The sequence below is a fragment of the Eublepharis macularius genome, chromosome 4 (assembly GCF_028583425.1).
Source record: "Eublepharis macularius isolate TG4126 chromosome 4, MPM_Emac_v1.0, whole genome shotgun sequence".
NCBI classification, from domain to species: Eukaryota; Metazoa; Chordata; class Lepidosauria; order Squamata; family Eublepharidae; genus Eublepharis; species Eublepharis macularius.
Window position 1 is genome coordinate 174,306,536 of NC_072793.1, and position 21,607 is coordinate 174,328,142.

The 21,607-nt window shown below is 43.9% G+C and overlaps 1 protein-coding gene across 1 annotated transcript; it reads right to left on the reverse strand.

Annotated features, from left to right (window-relative positions):
• Positions 1 to 2,226: 2,226 nt before the first annotated feature.
• LOC129327065 (zinc finger protein 436-like) lies at positions 2,227 to 21,428 on the reverse strand. The gene is made up of 6 exons (XM_054975487.1): positions 21,375 to 21,428; positions 19,466 to 19,977; positions 19,251 to 19,299; positions 17,815 to 17,894; positions 16,434 to 16,560; positions 2,227 to 11,934 (listed from the first exon to the last, which is right to left on the reverse strand). The coding sequence occupies exons 2-6, from the start codon at positions 19,877 to 19,879 to the stop codon at positions 10,508 to 10,510; spliced, it is 2,097 nt and encodes a 698-aa protein (XP_054831462.1). The 5' UTR covers positions 19,880 to 19,977; positions 21,375 to 21,428; the 3' UTR covers positions 2,227 to 10,507.
• Between the last annotated feature and the right edge of the window lie 179 nt (positions 21,429 to 21,607).

Sequence of the window (21,607 nt, forward strand, 5' to 3'; positions counted from 1 at the left end):
AGGGCATCTAAGAACCTTCCTGAGCTATCAGAGACACCATGGTTTAAGGGTTAGAGCACCTGACTAGAATCTAGGAGACCAGGGTTCATTTCCAGGGGGAACGCGCCAGAAAGTCTCACCCACCTGACTTTTGGCCATTTTTGGCCATTTAGGCCTCGATTGGGGCCAAAACAGCCTGGATTGGGGATGAAATGGCCCAGATCAGGTCAGTGCCAGGTGGGGGAACCATTTTTGGCCATTTGGGTCCTGTTTCGGATGGGATCAGGGCCAAAACCATGAGGACTGGGTCAGTGCCTGGTGCCTCCCAAGCCTGGCACCAACCCGATTTGGGCCATTTTGGGCCTGATCCAGGTCAAAACGTGCCCAAAATGGCCATTTTGAGCCCTTTCGGCCTGGATTGGGACCAAAACAGTCCTGATTGGGCCACTGCCAGATGGGGGAACACTCCCCCGTCTGGCAGCAGCCAAATCCAGGCCATTTTGGCCCGATGAAGGGGCATTGCATGTGCTAATGATTTATGCTAATGAGTTCCTGCACCTTTTTTTCTATGAAAAAAACCCTGTAGGAGACCAATATTCAAATTTCCCCTTTGCTACTGCAAGTTATTGGCTGGCCCTGGGCCAGGCACACTTTCTCAACCTAACAAATCTCACTGGCTTGTTGAGAGGTTAAGACGAAGGAGAAGAGAATCATGTAATCCATTTGTGGGCCCTACGAGGAGAGAACTTGGGATGCAGTTTGGGGAAAAAGATGATTGCTCTTGCCATTGCTTCATTCGGTATAGCTGCTGCTCCTTTGGCAGGAGGCAGAACAGCTTATTCAATGATCAAACTATTGTTAAATATGGTGAAAGGAGCAAACGGGGCAGAGCCCCTAGTTCTAAAAAACATAACTCATTAAGACTAAAGTCTCTGACACTACGACAGGTTTTATCTGGGAACTGAACAAAACAATTTCGAAGTTGTGCAAAATCAGACCCATACAATAATGCTAGATGCTAACATTTCTACAACTTGCCTCTCTTCTGACACCTTTGACAGGATGCAAAGTTGCTGCCCTGTGTGGACTCCATGATGCCTGGCCATAGTGGGGCTGTGGCTGAAACTGTTCTCACAGTGGAAGCATTTATTTATTATTTAATAATTTATTTATTAAAGTGTTTATACCTGGCCTTTTCACATAGTTTAAGGCAGCCTACAAATTGATTTTTAAACTTTCCAACTAAAAAGTAATATAACGTTTCCCACGCCCTCCCTTAAAAGATGGCTGCCCTTAACACAACCTCAAAAGGCAGTATTTTCTCTCCTATGTGAATATTTTGATAGGAATGAAGATAACTCATATAACCTTCTTTCATGAAAGTTTCTCCCCTTCGTGGATACATTGATGTAAAGTAAGGTTTGCACTCCAAGCAAATTGCTTTCCACAGTCTACATATTTATAGGATTTCTTCCTGGTATGAATACATCAAAGGATGGTAAGCTGTGCACACTCAGCAAAGCACTTTCCATATTCTGCATATTCATATGGTTTCTCTCTGGTACGTATACATAAATGGAGAGTTAGCTCTCTATTCTGAGCAAAGTTCTTTCCACAGTCCACACATTTAGATGGTTTCTCACCTGTATGGATACATTGATAGGCAGTAATAATAATATTCAATTTATATACTGCCCTTCAGGATCTTAATGCCCACTCAGAGCAGTTTACAGTATATATAATTATTATGCCCACAACAATCCCTCTCTGAGGTGAGTGGGGCCGAGAAAGCTCTAAGAGAGCTGTGACCGAGCCAAGATCACCTAGCTGGCTACAAATGGAGAAGTGGGAAATCAAACCCGGCTCTCCAGATTAGAGTCCTACTGCTCTTAACCACTACACCAAACTGGCACAAAGCCGGGGACTTGAAGCAAAGCTATTTCCACATTCCACACATTTACATGCATCCTTCGTGGATACATTGATGGACAGTAAGGCCTTTAATCCGAGAAATGCTCTTTGCACAGTCCACACATACATATGATTTCTTCCTGGTACAGACACATTGAGGGACAGTAAGCTGGGCCCTCTGAGCAAAGCTTTTCCTTTTTTAAAAAAATAAATAAATTGTTGAATGGGTTAACAACATACATTCCCATAATACATCATACATCTACATTTACCCTTTAAATCGGTATATATGCCCCCTCCCTCCCCCCCTCCCCCTTTCCCTTTTTGACTCCCAACAGCACTATAACCCCTTTATTTCTTATTTCTATTCAAATATTTGTCCCTATTATTAAAGGTAAAGTTTTTACTTATTCTCTATACATCTTAATAGTTGTCCAGAGACCACAACTGTCCTTTCACGTCCCACTTATTTTCAAGATACTCCTTAAGTTTCCCCCAGTCATTTAAAAATTCACTTGGATTTTGCTCTTTCAGTTTTCTTGTCATTTTGTCCATCTCCGCCATGTACAACAGTTTTTGAATCCAATCTTCAACTTCTGATATCTCTTCTTGCTTCCAATACTGTGCATATAGTAATCTTGCTGCCACTGTCATATAAAATAACAATGCCCTATCCTTCACATTGACTTTTTGCATATTCAATCCTAATAACAGCATTTCAGGGCTCTTCAACAAATTACATTTCATAATTAATAACATTTCCGTATATATCTTTGACCAAAAAAGCTTGGCCTTATCGCACATCCACCACATATGATAAAAAGAACCCTCATGTTTTTTTACATTTCCAGCATTTGTTTGACATATTACTATTTGCATTTGCTAATTTTTTCGGTGTTAAATACCACGTATACATCATCTTGTATCCATTCTCTTTCAGATTATTACATGTAGATATCTTCAATGTGTTCTTCCATAGAAATTCCCATGTCTCCATTGTGATTTATTAAAATTTATTGCCCACTTCACCATTTGAGTTTTAACCATCTCATCTTCCGTATACCATTTCAATAAAAGTTTATACACCTTAGAAATCAATTTTCTCCCCTCCAAATAATAGCTCCTCTAATTCCGTATTTTTAGTTCTAAAACCCACTTTTCTTTTATCCAATTCAAATAAGTCTTTAATCTGTCGATATTGCAGCCAACCATATTCAAATGGTAAATCTTCATTATTCTTTATTTTAAAAAAGTCTCTGTCCAATCATAATAGTTCTTTATAGGTTATCCAATCTTCTCCCTTATATTCCATATTTGGGTTTATAACTTCTGCTGGAACAATCCACATAGGTCTTCCCCCCCGATAAACTTCTTGTACTTTTGCCAAATCATGAAGACATTCCTTCTCACAAAATGATGCTGAAACATCCCATCTATTTTATGCTTGTCATACCATAAATATGCATGCCAACCAAACAAATTATTATGCCCCTCCAGAGCTAACAATTTAAGATTAGATAGTTTTGCCCAATCCCTTAACCATATTAGACATACCGCCTCACGGTACAGTCTCAAATTTGGTAATTGCAAACCACCCCTCTCTTTTGCGTCACACAGCACCTTCATCTTGATTCTTGGTTTTTTCCCTGCCCACACAAATTCCGATATTTTCCTTTGCCATTTATCAAAATGTTTCTTGTCTTTTATAATTGGAATCGTTTGTAACAAAAACATCATTCCGGGTAGCACATTCATTTTGACAACTGAAATACGTCCCAACAGCGACAAGTTCATTTTATTCCATTTCAACATGTCCCTTTCTATCTGTGACCACAATTTTCATAGTTGTTCTTAAATAGATCTATATTTTTAAATGTTAATTCTATTCCCAGGTATTTTGTTTTCTGAACCACTTCACACTTTGTAACTCATTAACTCCTCTTGTTTCTTTTTTGTCATATTTTTACAGAGCAGTTTCGATTTTATTTTGTTAATACTAAACCCTGCCAGATCTCCAAATTTTTTAATTTTATCTAACAATAATGGTAATGTCTGGACTGGTTCTTCCACTATAAACATCACATCATCTGCAAATGCTCTGAACTTGTATGAAAAGCCTTTGAGTCTTATACCTTTAAAGCTGTTATCTTCTTTTATCTGCCTTAAAAGTATTTTCAACACCATAACAAACTGCAAAGGTGAAAGTGGACATTCTTGCCTTGTGCCTTTTCTTACCTCGAATTTTTCTGTCAAATCACTGTTTATACATAATGATGCTTTTTGTTCTTTATAATATAGCTTTCATGGCCTCTATAAATTCTTGCCACAGTTCCATCTTTTCCATTGTCAGAAACATAAAGTCCCAATTTAAACTGTCAAAGGCCTTCTCCGCATCCGCAAAGAAAAAGCCTACCTCCTTTTCAGGGTGCTTATCATAGTATTCAATGGCATCCAGTACAACTCTCAAATTATCCTTAATTTGCCTGTTTGGTAAAAATCCGGCCTGTTCTTCTCCCACAAAGTCAATTAAAAATCTCCGCTAAAATTCTTGCAAAAATTTTATAATCATTATTCAATAGAGAAATGGGGCTATAATTAGGGGTGTGCGTTTTGGTAATCATATAACTGAAAAAATTCTGAAACAGACCTGTTTCGGTAATACCGAAACTTTTTCTGATTACCGAAACATTTTGGTAATATCGAAACAGTGATTACCGAAACGTTTCGGTATGTTTCGGTAATCAGAGAATCGCCATTTTGCTAGCCGTTTGCATTTGCAAGTGGCTAGTTTCCTGCAGGCTCTTTGAAGAGGGGAGGGGGGAGGAGTGAGTGACTCACTACCTCCTCTTCACCCCTCACCCCTCTTGCTAGGAAAGGAGGGAATCCTTGCTTTGCAAGGTGCTTGCTTGCTAGCATTGCACTTTGCAATGCAATGCAATGCAAATCAAGCAGCAAGAGATTCCCGCCAAAATTCCCACGTAAGGGAGGGAGGAGCAGGAAGGAGTGATAGAGTAGGACTCCAAGTGGGGATGTGGGGGGGGGTAAGGCAAGGGAGGGAGGACTTAGGAGTGTCCAATCCCACTGCTGCATCCTTCTTCCAGCCAATAGATTCAAATCTTTGGCAGAAGATGCAGCAGGAGGTTTAAATTAGAGGCTGGACTTGGGACAGCCTCTGTTGCTGCTGTGCTGGACTGTGGAGAGAGTGAGAGACTGCTTCTTCTCTGCCTTGGTCTTCTGGACTGCACCAAGTGGACTTCTGCCTGTGGAGTGGACTTCTGCCTGTGGAGTGGACTTCTGCCTGTGGATCAACTCAGGGCTGGACATTCAGGAGAGGACTGCTATGAGATTCTTTTTTTAAGGAGAGAGATGGGAGGAAGGGAAGGCACAGAGTTTGTTTAAATTGATGCTGGGCCAATTTGCTGGCCTTTGCTAAAAAATGTTTCACTGTGACACCGGCTCTGCACTGCAGGGAGGGCCTTGGGTTGCTTATGGCTTGGATTGTTGTTCCCTGTTTCATCTTTTGGGGCCAGCCATGGAACCAAACTGGGAGCATTTTTACTGTGTGTGTGTGGGGGGGGCGGGGGTTGCACCCCTGCTTGGATGTTTCCTGCCTTTTAACTCTCTGGCCTGTGGGCCTGGCCAGGCCAAAACCAGGCCTGGCTCTGCACTGCAGGGTGGGCTTTGGTTTTCTTATGGCTTGGATTATTGATGCCTGTTTCATCTTTTTGGGCCAGCCACGGAACCAAACTGGGAACATTTTTACTGGGTGTGTGTGTGTGTGTGTGTGTGTGCCTCACTGCTTGCATGTTTACTGCCTTTTAACTCTCTGGCCTGGCTCTGCACTGTGGCTGTGGGCCTGGCCAGGCCAAAACCAGGACTGGCTCTGCACTGCAGGGTGGGCTTTGGTTTTCTTATGGATTGGATTATTGATGCCTGTTTCATCTTTTTGGGCCAGCCACGGAACCAAACTGGGAACATTTTTACTGGGTGTGTGTGTGTGTGTGTGTGTGTGTGCCTCACTGCTTGCATGTTTACTGCCTTTTAACTCTCTGGCCTGGCTCTGCACTGTGGCTGTGGGCCTGGCCAGGCCAAAACCAGGACTGGCACTGCACTGCAGGGTGGGCTTTGGTTTTCTTATGGATTGGATTATTGTTCCCTGTTTCATCTTTCTAGGCCAGCCATGGAACCAAACTGGGAGCATTTTTACTGGGGGGGGGGTTGCCTCACTGCTTGCATGTTTACTGCCTTTTAACTCTCTGGCCTGGCCCTACACTGTGGCTGTGGGCCTGGCCAGGCCTGGCTCTGCACTGCAGGGCGGGCCTTGGTTTTCTTATGGCTTGGATTATTAACATGCTTGCATATTTCCTGGCCAGGCCTGGCTCTGCACTGCAGGGCGGGCCTTGGTTTTCTTATGGCTTGGATTATTAACATGCTTGCATGTTTCCTGCCTTTTAACTCTCTGGCCTGGCTCTGCACTGTGGCAGTGGGCCTGGCCAGGTCGAAACCAGGCCTGAGCCTTGACTTTTGGGGGTTGTGCAGTTTATGGATCTCTGCTAACATCCCACCTTTCTGTTCCCAGCCTAGAGGAGGAGAGGACTTGCTGCATGCCTGTCTGCCTGAACATCGCTGGACTGCAGGACTGGTGAGTGAGTCTGTGACTCCCCGGGGTTAACATTCGGGTGGTCATAGGGGTGGGTTTTTGCTTGCCTGGGTGGGGGGAGGTACATTTTAAGAACACCGCATCCACACCCCACACAGACACACTACAGAGTTTCCCCCATTAAATAGTGTCTTAGGAAGGTAGGCCAGTTAGTAGGTGATCAGTGGCTACTTGCCCTCAACTTAATTGATAGGGAACCAAGCGTAGCCTGTTTAACAAAGTAAATAGGGATCGTCAGGATAAGCAGCAGTTAGAGTTAGGTTATATTTGATTTACACTCACACACACACACACACACACACACATATTGGCATAGTTGAAAATAGGCTTCCCATTAGTGCTCCCTTAACTAGGGTTTCACTGCCCATCTCTGGCACCCGTGGTGGAGCCAGGCCGGCCCAGGCATACTAGTCTTGTTAGTGTCTAAGGCTTTCCGTTGTTATTGTGCTTTAGGGCCAGCTCTATTCCTGAGGAATTCAGCTGTCTGGCAGGCTCAGGTTCCCCAACATAAATAGGGTCGCTTAAAAAGACATTTGATTGTCCATCTCCAAGTTACAGAGCTACAAGAAGAACAGATTTAGAAGCAGGTAGATAGGTCTTGAAAACAAAGTCAACCTTTGTTTCCCCAAGGGTTTCTGATTAGTTAGTGTAGATTTCGTGAGGCGAAAGTATGTCAGAGAGGAAAGCAGAGAGGGGCCCCGGGGAAAAGGCCAGGGAGAAAACTAGAGGGGTGGAGGGGAGTGGGAGGGGGACTGCTGTGGCAGCCACCCCCCATCTGAGTGGAGGAGGCCCTCCCCTGCACTGCTGCCGTTCACCAGCCTGGCTTCTGGTGACAGGAAGAGGGTTTGCAAGGCCCTCTTTCCTGAGACAGCTGCTCAGGAGGGCCACCCCCAACCCAGGTGTCTCAGGCAGGAGCTGGCACTGGGTGGGGGCCTGCTGCTGAGGCTCCACCTCCTCCAGTGGTTGTGAGCCAGCTGCTGGAGGAGGGGCAGCATGTGATGTCTCCTAGGATGGACGTGGGGCATGTGACTTTTCCATCCCCCACGATCACCCCAGGAACCCAGAGGATGTTGGAGGAACTGCCGGTGAGACCCCCTGCGGGGCGGTCCACCCCAGTTTCCTCTGAGGCCAGCAGCAGGCCTCTTGCGGCTGTGCAGGAGGAGAGGGTGCAGGAGGAAGAGGAAGAGACTGTGGTGGAAGAGCCCACATCTCTGCCCCTTCATCCTCATCCATCCCCAACTGCCTGGCCGAGAGTGGGATACGGTGTGTCCGGCCAGAGTACCTCACAGGAGGTGTCTCAGGGCGGGCCCGTGAGCGCCTCTCCTGTGAAGCATGGGCAACCCTTCAGCTCCGAACTCGGAATCACTTCCAGAGAATGGAAGACCTGCAACTTGCCCAGTGCCTTCATTGTAGGCAGCGCATCAGCCGTGGCAGAGATGTGAACCATCTCTGGGATTTTCTAAATCCCATCGAAACTTTCCACATCATTGGATTATGATCCAAACTCACCCTTGGCATCAACTCTATTTTCTTCGTCAACAGACTTAATTCTTTTGTTGCCCAGATCATGTCAATTCTTGAAAAGGACTGGTGTCTTGCAGAATAGAACGTATAGTCTTTTATTTTAGGATTCCAATTTCTCCATATATCCTCCAAATTTTCTTGTCCTACCAGCTCAAAGAAAGATTTTGGTAACTTCCCTGTTTTTTTATGAGGTGACTTTAATTTCCTGTCTAATTGCAGATTAACAACACCATTAAAATCTCCAACCATTAAAATTTGCTCATATGAATATTGGTCCAGATTTTGAATTATCTCCTTATAAAAATCATCCTTAGCTCCATTTGGCGCATAAATTCCTAAGATCAAGGTCTTCTTAAAATTTAACATTATCTCTACTGCCAAATATCTTCCACCTTTATCTTTAAAAATTAATTTGGGATCCAGTTCTTCCTTTACATATATCACCACTCCTCTTCTTTTGTTCTGCAGATGCCAAAAATTCTTCTCTTGTCTGCTTTTTAAAAATTTACAATCTTGCTCTTTAATATGTGTTTCTTGCAAACATATTATATTACAATTTTGTTTCTTTAACCAATGAAAAATTGCTTTACGTTTTTGAGGTGAGTTCAGTCCATTAACATTCCAAGATACTAGTTTGTACTCCATAATGTTACTTTTTTAACAGTTCCGGGAAAAATCTCTTTCATTGTCAAGCAGAAACACTGTCATATCATGTCTTGACTGGATGTTCACTCTTGTAGATTGAAAATGAAAGCTCAGTCCTTCTGGTATTTCCCATCTATACCTGATACTCTTCTCTCTCAGTTTTCCCATTAATTCTCGATACTTTTTTCATTCTTGCAAAAATTTTCTAGGAAGTTCTTTCATAATTCTGATTCTACTTCCCTCCATTGCCAAGGGGCTTGTATAATGCCTTTTTAAAATTTCTTCCTTCATTCTTTTGGTTGTCAGTTGTACAATTATATCTCCCGGTAAATTTTTCTGTTGTGCATAGCTGGAGTTTACTCTATATACCAAATCCAAATTTACTTCTATTTCCTCTGGCTGCTTGTTTAAAAATTCTGCCAATATTGCAATCATCTGATCTTGCGCACTCTGCGTTGTAGATTCTGGCACTCCCCTGAATCTCAATTGGTTTTCTGTGATTTTACACTCCATCACCGCCACACGCTCTTGTAGTATTTGATTTTTCAGTTTTAAACTAGAGGTCTTTTGCTCCACCTATTGAACTGTTTGATTTGTTGACTGTAGTTCCTTCTTTATTTCATCTATATTTTTAGACAGCTCTGTCACCTCAGCTTTTATTAATTCTTTTATATTTTTGATCAAACTTTCCTCCATTCTTTGCATAGATTGGCCCAACTCTTTATTGCCATCTAACACCTTTTTTTCTAACGCTTCTATAGCAGTCTGCCATTCCTTATCCACTTTCTTCATCGTGCCTGGGTTAGCTTTTGCGCCACCCCAAGTGTTGGCTCTCTTTCTAAGCTCTGTTTTTAATGTTCACTTCAATTTCTATTTTAAGCCAATCAGTGTTAATTTCTTTTAATTTAAAGTCTTATCAATTTCAACCTTACCAAAATGTCGGGCGCAATTTCTCTATGGTAACTTCCTTGCTCCTTTTCCCTTCTCGAAATGGTGGGCTTTCACTTCCTCTTGACCTCTCAGTTTCTCTGTCTTGCGGTCTTTCTCCTTTTCTTTTTCCATGTTCTTCTACGCTGTTCCCACTTCCTTCCAGAGCTGGCTCCTCTCTAGGCGAAAAAACTCACGGTGCTCGGTGTCTTCTACAGTCTCGCGATGTTTACTCTGTTTCCTCTCGCGCTCCCTTCCCTCTCTCGTTGCTGTTATCTCCTCCAAAACCACAGGTATGTATAAACAAGACTGATTTTTCTTCTTTAACGTTTTAAAATTCTATCAAATTTCTGCAACTTCCCCTGAATTGCCCTCCTCCTGTACTCAACTAGCAGCTCAGTCCATTAGTTGCAGTTTTTCTTGGCTCTTTCTTCTGATCTTTAGTCCAAAAAATAAGATAGTAATCTTTATCTTCTTTTTTTTCATTTGGGTTGTTCGTGCTGTTTCTCACGTTCAAAGTTGATCAGATTCGGTACTGAAGCTTGGTTTCTGAAGATCTTATGCCAAAATTTGACTCAAAAGAGCTCTGCAGAGATTTTAGCTCGCCCTTCTCAGAGGGGACCTCAAGGCGGTAGGAGAGATCCTTTATTCAGAACCCCCCCACGTCACCGAGATTACTCACTTTCAGGGTCTTGTAGTGTTCCAGCCCCTCTCCTACCTGGAGAGCGGTGGCAGCGGGTGATCTAAGAACCTGGCCAGCCTAAAACAGTTGCTCTTGATTGCCCAGCTCCCTGGGCAACATCAGGTCGCCATCAATCCAAACTGGAAGTCCTGAGCAAAGCTTTTCCCACAGTGTGCACATTAATATGGTTTCTGTTCTGTATGAATACATCGATGGACAGAAAGGGCTTTCCTCCGAGAAAAGCTCTTTCCACAGTCTACACATTTATATGGTTTATCTCCAGTATGGATACGTCGATGAACAATAAGGTGCGCACTCTGAGCAAAGCTCTTTCCACAGTCCGCACATTCATATGGTTTCTCTCCTGTATGGATACGTAGATGGTCAGTAAAGACTTTGTTCCGACCAAAGGTCTTTCCACAGTCTACACATTTATATGGTTTCTCCCCTGTATGGATACGTAGATGGACAGTAAGGTATTCATTCCGAGCAAATCTCTTTCCACAGTCTGCACATTCATATGGTTTCTCCCCTGTGTGGACACACAGATGGTCAGTTAAGTCTTTCTTCTGAGCAAAGTTCTTTCCACAGTCTATACATTTATATGGTTTCTCCCCTGTATGGATACGTCGATGGACAGTAAGCTGCACCCTCTGAGCAAAGCTCTTTCCACAGTCTACACATTTATATGGTTTCTCCCCGGTATGGATACGTTGATGGACAGTAAGCTGCACCCTCTGAGCAAAGCTCTTTCCACAGTCCACACATTTATATGGTTTCTCCCTAGTATGGATACGTTGATGGACAATAACGTCATTTCTCCGAGCAAAGCTCTTTCCACAGTCTACACACTTATATGGTTTTTCCCCTGTGTGGATACGTTGATGGATAATAAGGTCATTTCTCCGAGCAAAGTTCTTTCCACAGTCCTCACATTTATATGGTTTCTCCCTGGTATGGATACGTTGATGGATAATAAGCTCATTTCTCCGAGCAAAGCTCTTTCCACAGTCTACACACTTATATGGTTTCTCCCCTGTGTGGATACGTCGATGGATATTAAGGTCATTTCTCCGAGCAAAGCTCTTTCCACAGTCTACACATTTATATGGTTTCTCCCCTGTATGGATACGTTGATGGACAGTAAGCTGCACCCTCTGAGCAAAGCTCTTTCCACAGTCCACACATTTATATGGTTTCTCCCCTGTATGGATACGTAGATGGACAGTAAGCTTTGCACTCTGACCAAAGCTCTTTCCGCACTCTGTGCATTTATATGGTTTCTCTCCTGTGTGGATATACCTATGGGAAGTAAGGTTTGTACACTGAGAAAAGCTCTTTCCACAGTCTACACATTTATATGGTTTCTCCCTTTTGTGTTTCTTCCAGTGCATCTCAAACACTGACTGGTAAATGAATTTTTTTCCCCACACGGGGAAAGTGATTCTTCTATGGTATGGCAGGATGTCCTGGGATTCAGCACTCTGAAAAGCAGGTGTATCATTCCCCCTTTTCCATCTTGTTTCATTGCCTGTTCCCTGCTGTTCCCTTTCCAATGGGAGATGTTGTGGTTGTTTATCAGTTTTTTTCTGCATACCATCAGCCTCTGGAAAAAAGAGGAAAGAGAAAAGCAGAATCAAGGAAAGAAGGCCAGTAATGGCTCTGTATGGCCCATATAACAACAGAACAAAAATCACTGGAAGGCAGGAGAAATCTTCCTACATTCAATTTTTTTGTTCAGATTTCAGGTACAACAAACATAAAAACATCTATATGAAATAGACTGCAAGAGTTATCTAGTCCAACCCCACGGCACAATACAGGAAATTCACAGCATCCCCACCCCCCACCAGTCCCTCAGTGACCCCTGAGCAATGCCTACGGGAAGACAAAAAATCTCTGAGATTCCTGACCAACCTGGCCTGGAGGAAATTCCTTCCTGACCTCAAGTGCCAACTGGAATGACCTTGAGTCCATTAGAAAGGGCCATGTGGAGGGGCGTGGCACCGGCTCCAAAGAAGGTTGCTTGAGAAGAGAGCTCTGCCCCTCCCCCCCTAATTCCTCACTACATCGTCATAACAAAACTAAAAATCAAAATAAGAGAAGAATATGGGCAAACAAGGCATGGGGAAGAAAAAAGGAAAGTTAAATGTCTCAAAAAGACTGCAAGACTTCTTCCCGAACTCGCAGCAGGCAGCAGAGGAAAAGTGTGCTGCAATCAAAATGGCGGACGAAAGCAGCAAAGGTAGGAGCAATTTAACTTCCCTTGCTGATCCCATGCTTATTGAATTTCTAGCCCATATGGAACAAAAAATAGTGAACAAAATGTCAACTTTGCTTCAACCATTGATACATCAGCTAAAAGAAATAAAATCGGCTTTAGATAAAACAGCACAGATTGCTGGACAAGCACTAGCATTAAGCACGTCGTTACAGTCTAAACTATCTGGGTTACAACAAGAGAACAAGCAACTCACAAGAAAAAAATGTACATATGGAGATAGCAAAAAAGTCAAATCTGAAGTTTAGAAATTTTGAAGAGCAAGCAACTTTAAATGTTGATCTGCCTTCTTTTCTCGCATCATGGTTAGCACAACACTTACAACTTTAAAAAGGTGCAACCCCTTTGATTACCAAAGCTTACTAAGTGGGAACCCAAAAAAATCCAAAATCTAAGAAGCCTAAAGATATCTTAGCTACAATTCCAGATTGGGAAATACGGAGAAAATCCTGGAAATAGCAAGGAAGAAAGGCTCAATCCCTTATAAAGGAACACCTATCTCAATACTTACAGACTTGCCATCTTCAGTTTTAAACAAAAGAAGAGAACTTAGATCAATAACTGAAGCATTGAGGAAAGCTCAGATAAAATATAAATGGACCGAGTATACGAAACTTCATGTTAAAACACAGGACTTTACTTATCAAGTTACAGATCAGGAATCTGGAAGATTACTTTTGCAAAACCTCGGTATTGAGTTTCCTAAGAACTGCAACAGTACCATACAGAAAAGAAAAGAACCCAATCTCTTGCCAACACACAGGGGAAGCAGGATTCCAGTGAGATGCAGCCAGCAAGTCAAGAGCAAATAAAATTTGATGTAACAAAATGTGATGAAACAATGCAAATTAAATGCAAAATTTAATATCATGTAAATATATTATGACCATATAATCTTTAAAAATCATATAGGAGTAGAGGTATGGGGGGGAGGGAGCGGAGCTCATATAGGGCTCCCATTTATTTTTTTACAGTTCTTTAAGTTTGGTATATATTTAGATACCGATAGTTTATAGGGTGTATCTCTTAGGTTACAGGGAACTGTTTAGCATAATGACCATAGTTTATTTATCAGTAGGTAAAATATTCATTATTTAACCAATCTAGGTATTAATATCATTAAAAAAGAGGGGGATTAGGGTTAAGTGTGGAAGGTGGGAATGAAGGAATTATCTTAGTTAATAAGAGTTCTAATAAAAGCTACAAATCAATACTTTTCTTTTAAGAAGGAATAGAGTTAAGAGAGGGAAGGGGGAAGGGGAGGGATTAGTTAAGCAGGTTAATAAGCGTTTGAATAATGGTTACAAATCATTGTTTTCTTTTCTTTTTTATATATCATTTTCGGTAACCAATCTACTGAAGATCTGGCACTATGACAATCCTTATTTAATCACCTTTATAAAAGAATCTATTTTTATATATTATCTTTACCAATATACTGAGTATCATCAATATAGAAATAGAGCCTTATATCAAGTATAATATTATAAAGATGTTTCAATAATAATGTCAGGCCTTTGGATAATGCTAAAGAAAAAAAAATTACTTATTTATTTAACTATTTTTTATAGGTAGCAAACATTGGAAAGAAAACTAATAATATCATTGTATGCTAACTATCTTTAACATTTGTAACAGAAGACTTATTTGATATAATTATATAATATCTACCTTTATTATATTTGTAACTGTTTATTAAGCATAATTTAATTTAAAAAAAAAAATTTAAAAGAAAGGGCCATGGGAGCCAAGTTCCAGTTCCCCCCTTCCTGCCCTCCCTCCCACTATCTGCTCAAGTACATACTAGAATCACTAGCAACAAAACCTGTTGCAGGAAAAAAGACAATGGGCTCTAGAAAGGGGAGGGCAGGCGGGCAGGCATTCCCTCCTCCTCCATCACTGATACCAGCAAGTGAAGGAGGGGAGTGGACATTGCCACCTGCTCCATGCCTGATCTTGGCCACATAAAGAGGTGGTGGGCTTTGCTACCTGCTCCATGCCTGATACTGGCTGGGTAAAGGGAGGGGAGGGCATTGCCACCTGCTCCGCTCCTGATCCCAGCCGGGTGAAGGGGAAGTGGGCATTGCCTCCTGCTCCACACGTGATTACAGTTGGGTTAAGGGAGGCAGGTATTGCCGTCTACTCTGAGACGGCAATACCTGCCTCTGAGATCCCAGCTGGGTGAAGGGGGGTGGGCATTGCCAGCTGCTTCCCGCTGGGTGAAGGGAGGTCATTGATAACACTTGTTTCCAAACTGCATCAGGGTCAACAGACCGTCTCCCCATGTATCAACAAATGCTACACTGCCGCACTTGGAGATACACAGGGATAAGATCTGTTGACCCCGATGCAGTTTGGAAACAAGTGTTATCAATGACCGGTTCCTTGTTGGGTCTTTGGTCCTGGAAGTATATCATCTCCTTGTTCCACCTGTAAAGAGATAAGATAATGAAAATGACTGTTTAAATGAATACAACAGGAACAGTTTTGTTCCACGTTCTTCAATGAACTGACTTTGTTATCTCCGCTGTGCTTCCACCTATGTTGGATTCAGTGTTTATTCTACAGTTGGCCGGATTGTAGTGCAAAAATGTGTATGAAGTTTGTTATATTACATTTGTAATTTATTGAAGATTGTTAATTTACGCAATGTGCCACTTTATATGCTTAACAATCACTTTATATTTTTGAAATATTCTGTCGGTTTTTCCCTTAGCTGTGGATTTCCACTCTGACAGTTATCGTTCTGTTTCTAAGGGTGCTTCTCTTCTTGGTGAGCCGCTCCTAATACCAGCTGGGTGAAGGGGGGGCACTGCCATCTGCTCCTATCCTGGGCTTCACGCCAAGGCACGTTTTCTGGAGGGACCTGGTGCTTTACCTGGGTTTCCCTCCATGGCAGCACCCACTGGTGGTGAACCAGGGTAGGAAGTGAGTCGTCTTGAATACGCTTACTCAATTAAATAGTAAGAAGATCATTGATGACTGAGGGCTACGTGGCCCCTGCTTCAAAAACATGTGGCTCCTCAACAGCGCCCCAAACCAACCACCTCCATCTTATCAGCTTCCCCGGGCAGGCATCTGCAGGCCTCAGATGGGTAGGGAAGGGAGTTGCACCGTCTTGTTCCTTCTCCTGCCCAGGACTGACAGCACACGCCAGCTGCATCTCCCTGGATTTCCACCTCCCAGGAACTGGCTTTTAAAGGATTCCCCACTTCCCACCTCCCTGGGTTTTCTCCCAAAACTCAGCCAGCCTCCCCAAGTGGCCATTTCCCCAGCCTATCCAGTGAAAGTGCTGGGAAGACTCTGAAGTCTCCCGGGCCCTCCCACTGCATCTCTGCCCAGGGTAGGGTGTTTCCTCCGCCCTCTCCCTGGCTCACCCCTCCTGCTGCTGAAGATTGTTGAGTGGCCCCCTTGTCCTCTTGAGGCTGCCAACAAGCTCCTGGGCGCCTGGCTGAGGTTGAGCTGCCAGAGTGGCTAGGGTGTGTTGCCCAGGGCATGGGCATTGACAGCTGCTGTTCCGAGGGCAAACATGGCCTGGACTCTGTGGACGCACCTGCAGCTGAGCTACTGACAGTGTGTGTGTGTGTCAGAAAGGAGGACGGCATTGCCAGACAGCCTCCAAAGAAGGAGAGCCTCCCCACCTCCAAGGGAAAGCTGTTTCTCTGAGGAACTGCTCTGTCACAAGTGTTCCTTTTAGTTTACAAATGAACATTTTAGCTTACAAATTAATACAATGTCCACTGGAAGAGCCCTATGGGAGTCCTTCTTAAAAGCAGCCATTTCTGCCTTCAGCAATTGTGAATTACGGGAAAGGGTAGCCTTACCCAGAGAGGATACGGTCTGATAATTGTCCTCCATGACTTCCATGTAAAGGCTTCTTTGGTCTGGATCCAGCAGAGCCCATTCCTCCTCACTAAAATGAACAGACACCTCTGAAAAGGTCACCAGAGCCTGAAAAGAGAAAATAATAAACCCTTTTAGATGGATAGCCAACTGGCCTGGTAACCTCATCCAAAGAGAAGTTGTCAATGGCATCAGGTCAGATTGGAGCAAGGTGTCCAGTGGAGTGCCACAGGGCTCGGTTCTGGGCCCAATGCTTTTCAATATTGTTATAAACAATCTGGATGAGGATGTGAAGGGATTCCTCATTAAATTTCCAGATGATGCCAAACTGGGAGGAGTAGCAAACTCCCCTGAAGACAGAGAGAGAATTCAAAGAGGTCAGAACACACTGAAAAATTGGGCATATTTGAGTAAGATGCAATTTAACATAGATAAGTGTTAGCTTCTCCAGCCGGTTAAAAAAATGCAAAGCATGCATACTGGATGAGGGATATACTTCTGGGTAGCAGTGTGTGTGAACAAGATCTTGGGATATGGATGGATAAATATGAGCACCCAGGGTGATGCAGCAGCAAAAAAGGCAAATACAATCTCGGGATGTATTAACAAAGGCATAATATCCAAATCACAGGATGTCTTCCTATTATATACTGTGTTGTTCAGGCCCCACCTGGAGTATTGTGTGCAGTTCTGTAGGCTTCATTTCAAAAAAGATGTGGACAAATTGGAATGGGTGCAGAGGAGAGCAACCAGGATGATTGGGGCCTGGAGACCAAGCCCTACGAGGAAAGACTGAGGGACCTGGGCATGTTCAATTTGGAGAAGAGGAGACTGAGAGGAGACATGATTGTTTTCTTTATGTTTTTAAAAGGCTGTCACTTAAGAGGAGGGAAGGGAGATGTTCCTGTTGGTAACAGAGAAGAGTACTCGAAACAGTGGGTTTATACTACAGGAGGGAAGGCATCTTCACATTAAGAATAATTCAGCCGTGAAACTGGCTGCTCAGGTGGGTTCTCCCTCACTGGCAGTCTTCATGGAGCGGCTGGACAAATCCTTATTGGGGATGCTTTAGGATGTTCCTGCATTGCACAAGCATTTGACTAGATGGTCTGTAAGATCCCATCCAACTCTGAATCTATGATATGATTCTATGATTCTCTGCTCCTCTCAGGTAATGTAACAATTCGTCTCCTTCCAAGCTCGATCCAAAAATATTATAATTAGGCACTTGCATGCAGGATTCAAACTTCCATCAGAGCTTTTCATTTTCTATCCTGTGAACAGCACAGACAGGAGACAAGCGAAGGAGAGAAAGAGCTACAGGGAAGCACCCGGGGTCATGATTGGCAGTTCCACACTTACCCCACCTGACGGTACAGGAGCTCCTTTCTCTCTGCCGCAAAGAGACGGCAAAGAATATATCGTTGCTTTCAAGGCCTCGCCTGGAGGGATCAAAAGGAATTGAAAACATTTAAACTTTCCAAGTGTTTAGCATTTCAGTTTCTTGCTGGGGGGAAGAAAGTTCTCCCTCTCTTGGCTCACGGTCAGAACTGCAACAGTATCCTTATGTATCAAAATTTTGTGATTCCTCTGCAAAATCTACCCTTGCTACAGTAACGTAGACAAAATTAAGACTGGTTTCTCCAGTGGTACAGAATGCTCAAACTTAAAAAGGAAGACCTCTGAAATGAAAGGAACGGGCAATCCTAAACCCACCAACAGAATCGCAGCTGCCACATATGGAAAAAGGCAGCCCCGCTATTGGAGAAGCACCACTGTCTTCTTTGTATACAGGCAATCCATCTCTCCATCTCCTGGTGAAGGTAATCCACTAGGGTGACCAGGGCTGTTTCACTCCCATAACCAGGTCTAAAACCAGATTGGAAATCATCTAAATATCTGCCTGGTCTTGGAAACCCTGGAGCTGGTACAATGAGATCTCCTGGGTCGAAACTTTTAAGGACTCTATCCACATCCTAAAAATGATTAAAATGAGGAGAATGACAAACAACCAGACAAGCTGGCACCCTGCCACCATCTGACCCAGTCACTGCTGATCCAGGGTACAAATCAGAACACAGGGAAGATATTTTATCCGAGAAGTGATGAGCAAAACAGCTGCGGGCCTGTGCAGAGTGTGGGACCTGTTACTACCTGAGACAGGCCCTGGGTTGTCATGGAGACCATGAAATCCTGAAGTGCTCAGGACCAGGTAGCCTCAGCCTGAACTATGTTACTATGCCCTAAGATCTCCTCAAGGATTATAATTTTGTTCCTCTTCTTCTTGGCTTAATGTACTCTCTTTCCAATTTTTAACGTTCATTTACATTAATCGTCATTGTTTGAGTTAGGAGGCAGCTTTCTTCCCAATGCACCCCTACTACTGACACCAGAGGTGAGGTGGGCCGGAAACGTTTTCATCATATTTTCTCCCATTCATTTAGTAGATTCTCAATTGCAGCATAATCGTGGTTAAACTATAAATCCCTTTCATTTTTCTTTATCCCCAACCACAAACCTACTGGCATTTTTAGAAAGTAGTTACCCAACCTGTTAACCATATTACCTTTGCACACATATAATATACTTGGAGAGAGAATATGGCCTAAACCATTATTCTTCCAATTATGTAGTGAAGATTATAAATTCTCTCTTTTTTTTCTTCCGCAAGTGGATATTTCTAAAGTTGGAAGCTGAAAAGCGGCATCCTTCCTGCACTGGATGGGGGCAGGGGTAAAAGCAGCCCACCTACACTCAACGTGGACATTCAGTGGGTACAAGAGCCCTTTTGCTCTTACCTGGAAAAGCTGCTCCATGGTGACAAACCTGCACGAGCTTTTCCTGCACCTGAAACAGAAATGAGGATCCAAGAAAGGGGAGAGTGTTAAGAAAAGTAGCAGGAAAAAGGCTGGGAAGGGGTTTCTAAAAAACTTGGAGCAATCCATATTGATTTCAAGGCTACCCTTGATCGCATGCTGTGCCTCACATACTACCCAGATGAATCCCCTCTCACCTGCTGGTCCTGATTCTTGGCCTCTGCCTGGCTCAGGAGGAAGCCTTCTGCCAGGGCCACTGCCTGGGAACTGGTCCCTGGCCCACATTCCCTGACCCAGCTCTCCATCTCCGGGGGCAGGACGGCCAGGAACTGCTCCAGGAGCACCAGGTCCAGCATCTCCTTCTTGCTGTGCCTTTCCGGCTTCAGCCACTGGTGGCAAAGATGGTGGAGTCGGCTGCAAGTCTCGCGGGGCCCTTCCACTTCCTGGTAGCGGAAGTGTCTGAATTGCTGGCACTGCACATCTGAAGGGGGAAAATCATCTCCCAGGCACTTCCGCACAGTTCCTTCCCACAGTTCCCTTCTGCTGCCAGCCTCAGTGGCATCAGGGCCTTTTCTTGCTTCTGGACCAACTAACTCCGGCTCTCCGGTCATCCTTCCTTTCCCTACAGACAACCTCCACCTGGACTGGTGGATCGCCTTCTTCCTCTGCTGGATTCTTCTGCAAAGGCAAATGCCTGATCTATGACCTCCTACAAAGAGAAGACAGTTGCTGGAAATATATACATGGACACCTGCATCTAAAGAGGTAAGCCGTGAGTCACAAAAGCTCATGGACCACCCCAGAATCAAAGGTGTTCATAAAGAACAGGCTGGACGGAGCACGTGCAGAGGAGCTTCCATAGAGCAAGCAGAAAGGCTCTGCTCTGCTCAACAAAAGCATTGCTTAACCATAGACTAAAGATTCCTGCAGCGTTCAGAAGCCACACAACATTACATGGTACCAGGAGCAGAGTACCTATTTACCAAGTGGTTGTTTTGAAGTTGGAAAGGGTGAACCAGAAGCAAAACAGAGCAACTTCGAGGCCCGGAGATGCCGGATCTCTCTAATCTGGCTAAAGACAACTGAAGAATATTTCAACAGCAGTTCATGGAAGCCAATGGAGTCATGGAGGAGACAGAGAGGAGGAAGGAGAACCAGTTTTGAAACTTGGAAGGCCTTGGTCCCCCTGATTTGTCTCATGTCTTGCAACTAACTTTGTGGGATGAGAACTCTATACTACTTTACACAAAGGGTGATAAACACATGGAATTCGTTGCCACAGGAGGTGGTGGCAGCTACAAGCATTGCCAGCTTCAAGAGGGGACTGGACAAATATATGGAGCAGAGGTCCATCAGTGGCTATTAGCCACAGGAGATAGATGGTATTCTCTTTGTGGGGAGGTGGTGCTCTGTTGTCTTGGTGCTGGAAGGAAGGCAGTGGGAGGGCTTCTGGTGTCCTGGCCTCACTGACAGTCCTTTAGCTGGCACTGGATTTCTAGCCACTGTGTGTGACAGAATGTTGGACTGGATGGGCCACTGGCCTGATCCAACATGGCTTTGCTTATGTTCTTATGTTCTTATGAGAAGCTGGAAGAGCCTCATATGCCAAGTACAAAGGAGATTTCCGAAGGTACCTTTTTAAGTAAGAAACTGAAAACTATCTTGATAGGGTGCCTTCAGTTGAGAAACTGTTATTGGTTATCATTCATAGATCTAAGTTTTTATACTCTGGGGCTGAGTTTTTTATGCTGGATTTTTAATGAAACACTTTTAATCTTTTATGCTTTCATTACAATGTGCTAAACATTCTCTAATGAAACAAGTATCTTTCTCACACAGGGAAGCAAAGGCAGGCAAATTCCTTTCGGAGTTGAGTGGCTGATCTGGGAAAACCGAAGTCTGGCTTTGCAGGGCTTGTTGACTCCTTCAGAAGGGATCGGATTGCCCCTGCGGAAGGTGCATTCCTTCTTCGAAGAACAACTCAGCTCCACCTCCGGTGCTTTCCCCAGAGCAAGCAGAAAAGCGCTTTGAGAAATGCATTCCTCTGGTTCCTCACGGCAATAGCAGGGACGCCTTTTGCAAAGGAGACATGATTGCGTTACTCACTTTGCAAAGAGTCCTCAGGCGCTGCCTCCTCGCCCCTTCGCCCCACAACACTCCAGCCGCTCCACAGGCAAGTGTGCAGCTGGAGCAGGAAGTCATTGTCCCGGTGGCCTCCCCTCTTGTGGCCTCTCTAGGAATGGAGACTCCTTCTATTTAACCCTTTCGTGGTCTCAGTAGAAAGCAAAATAAACCCGAAGTCACACTGTCGATCATTTCCCCCCTATTTGCAGCATCCA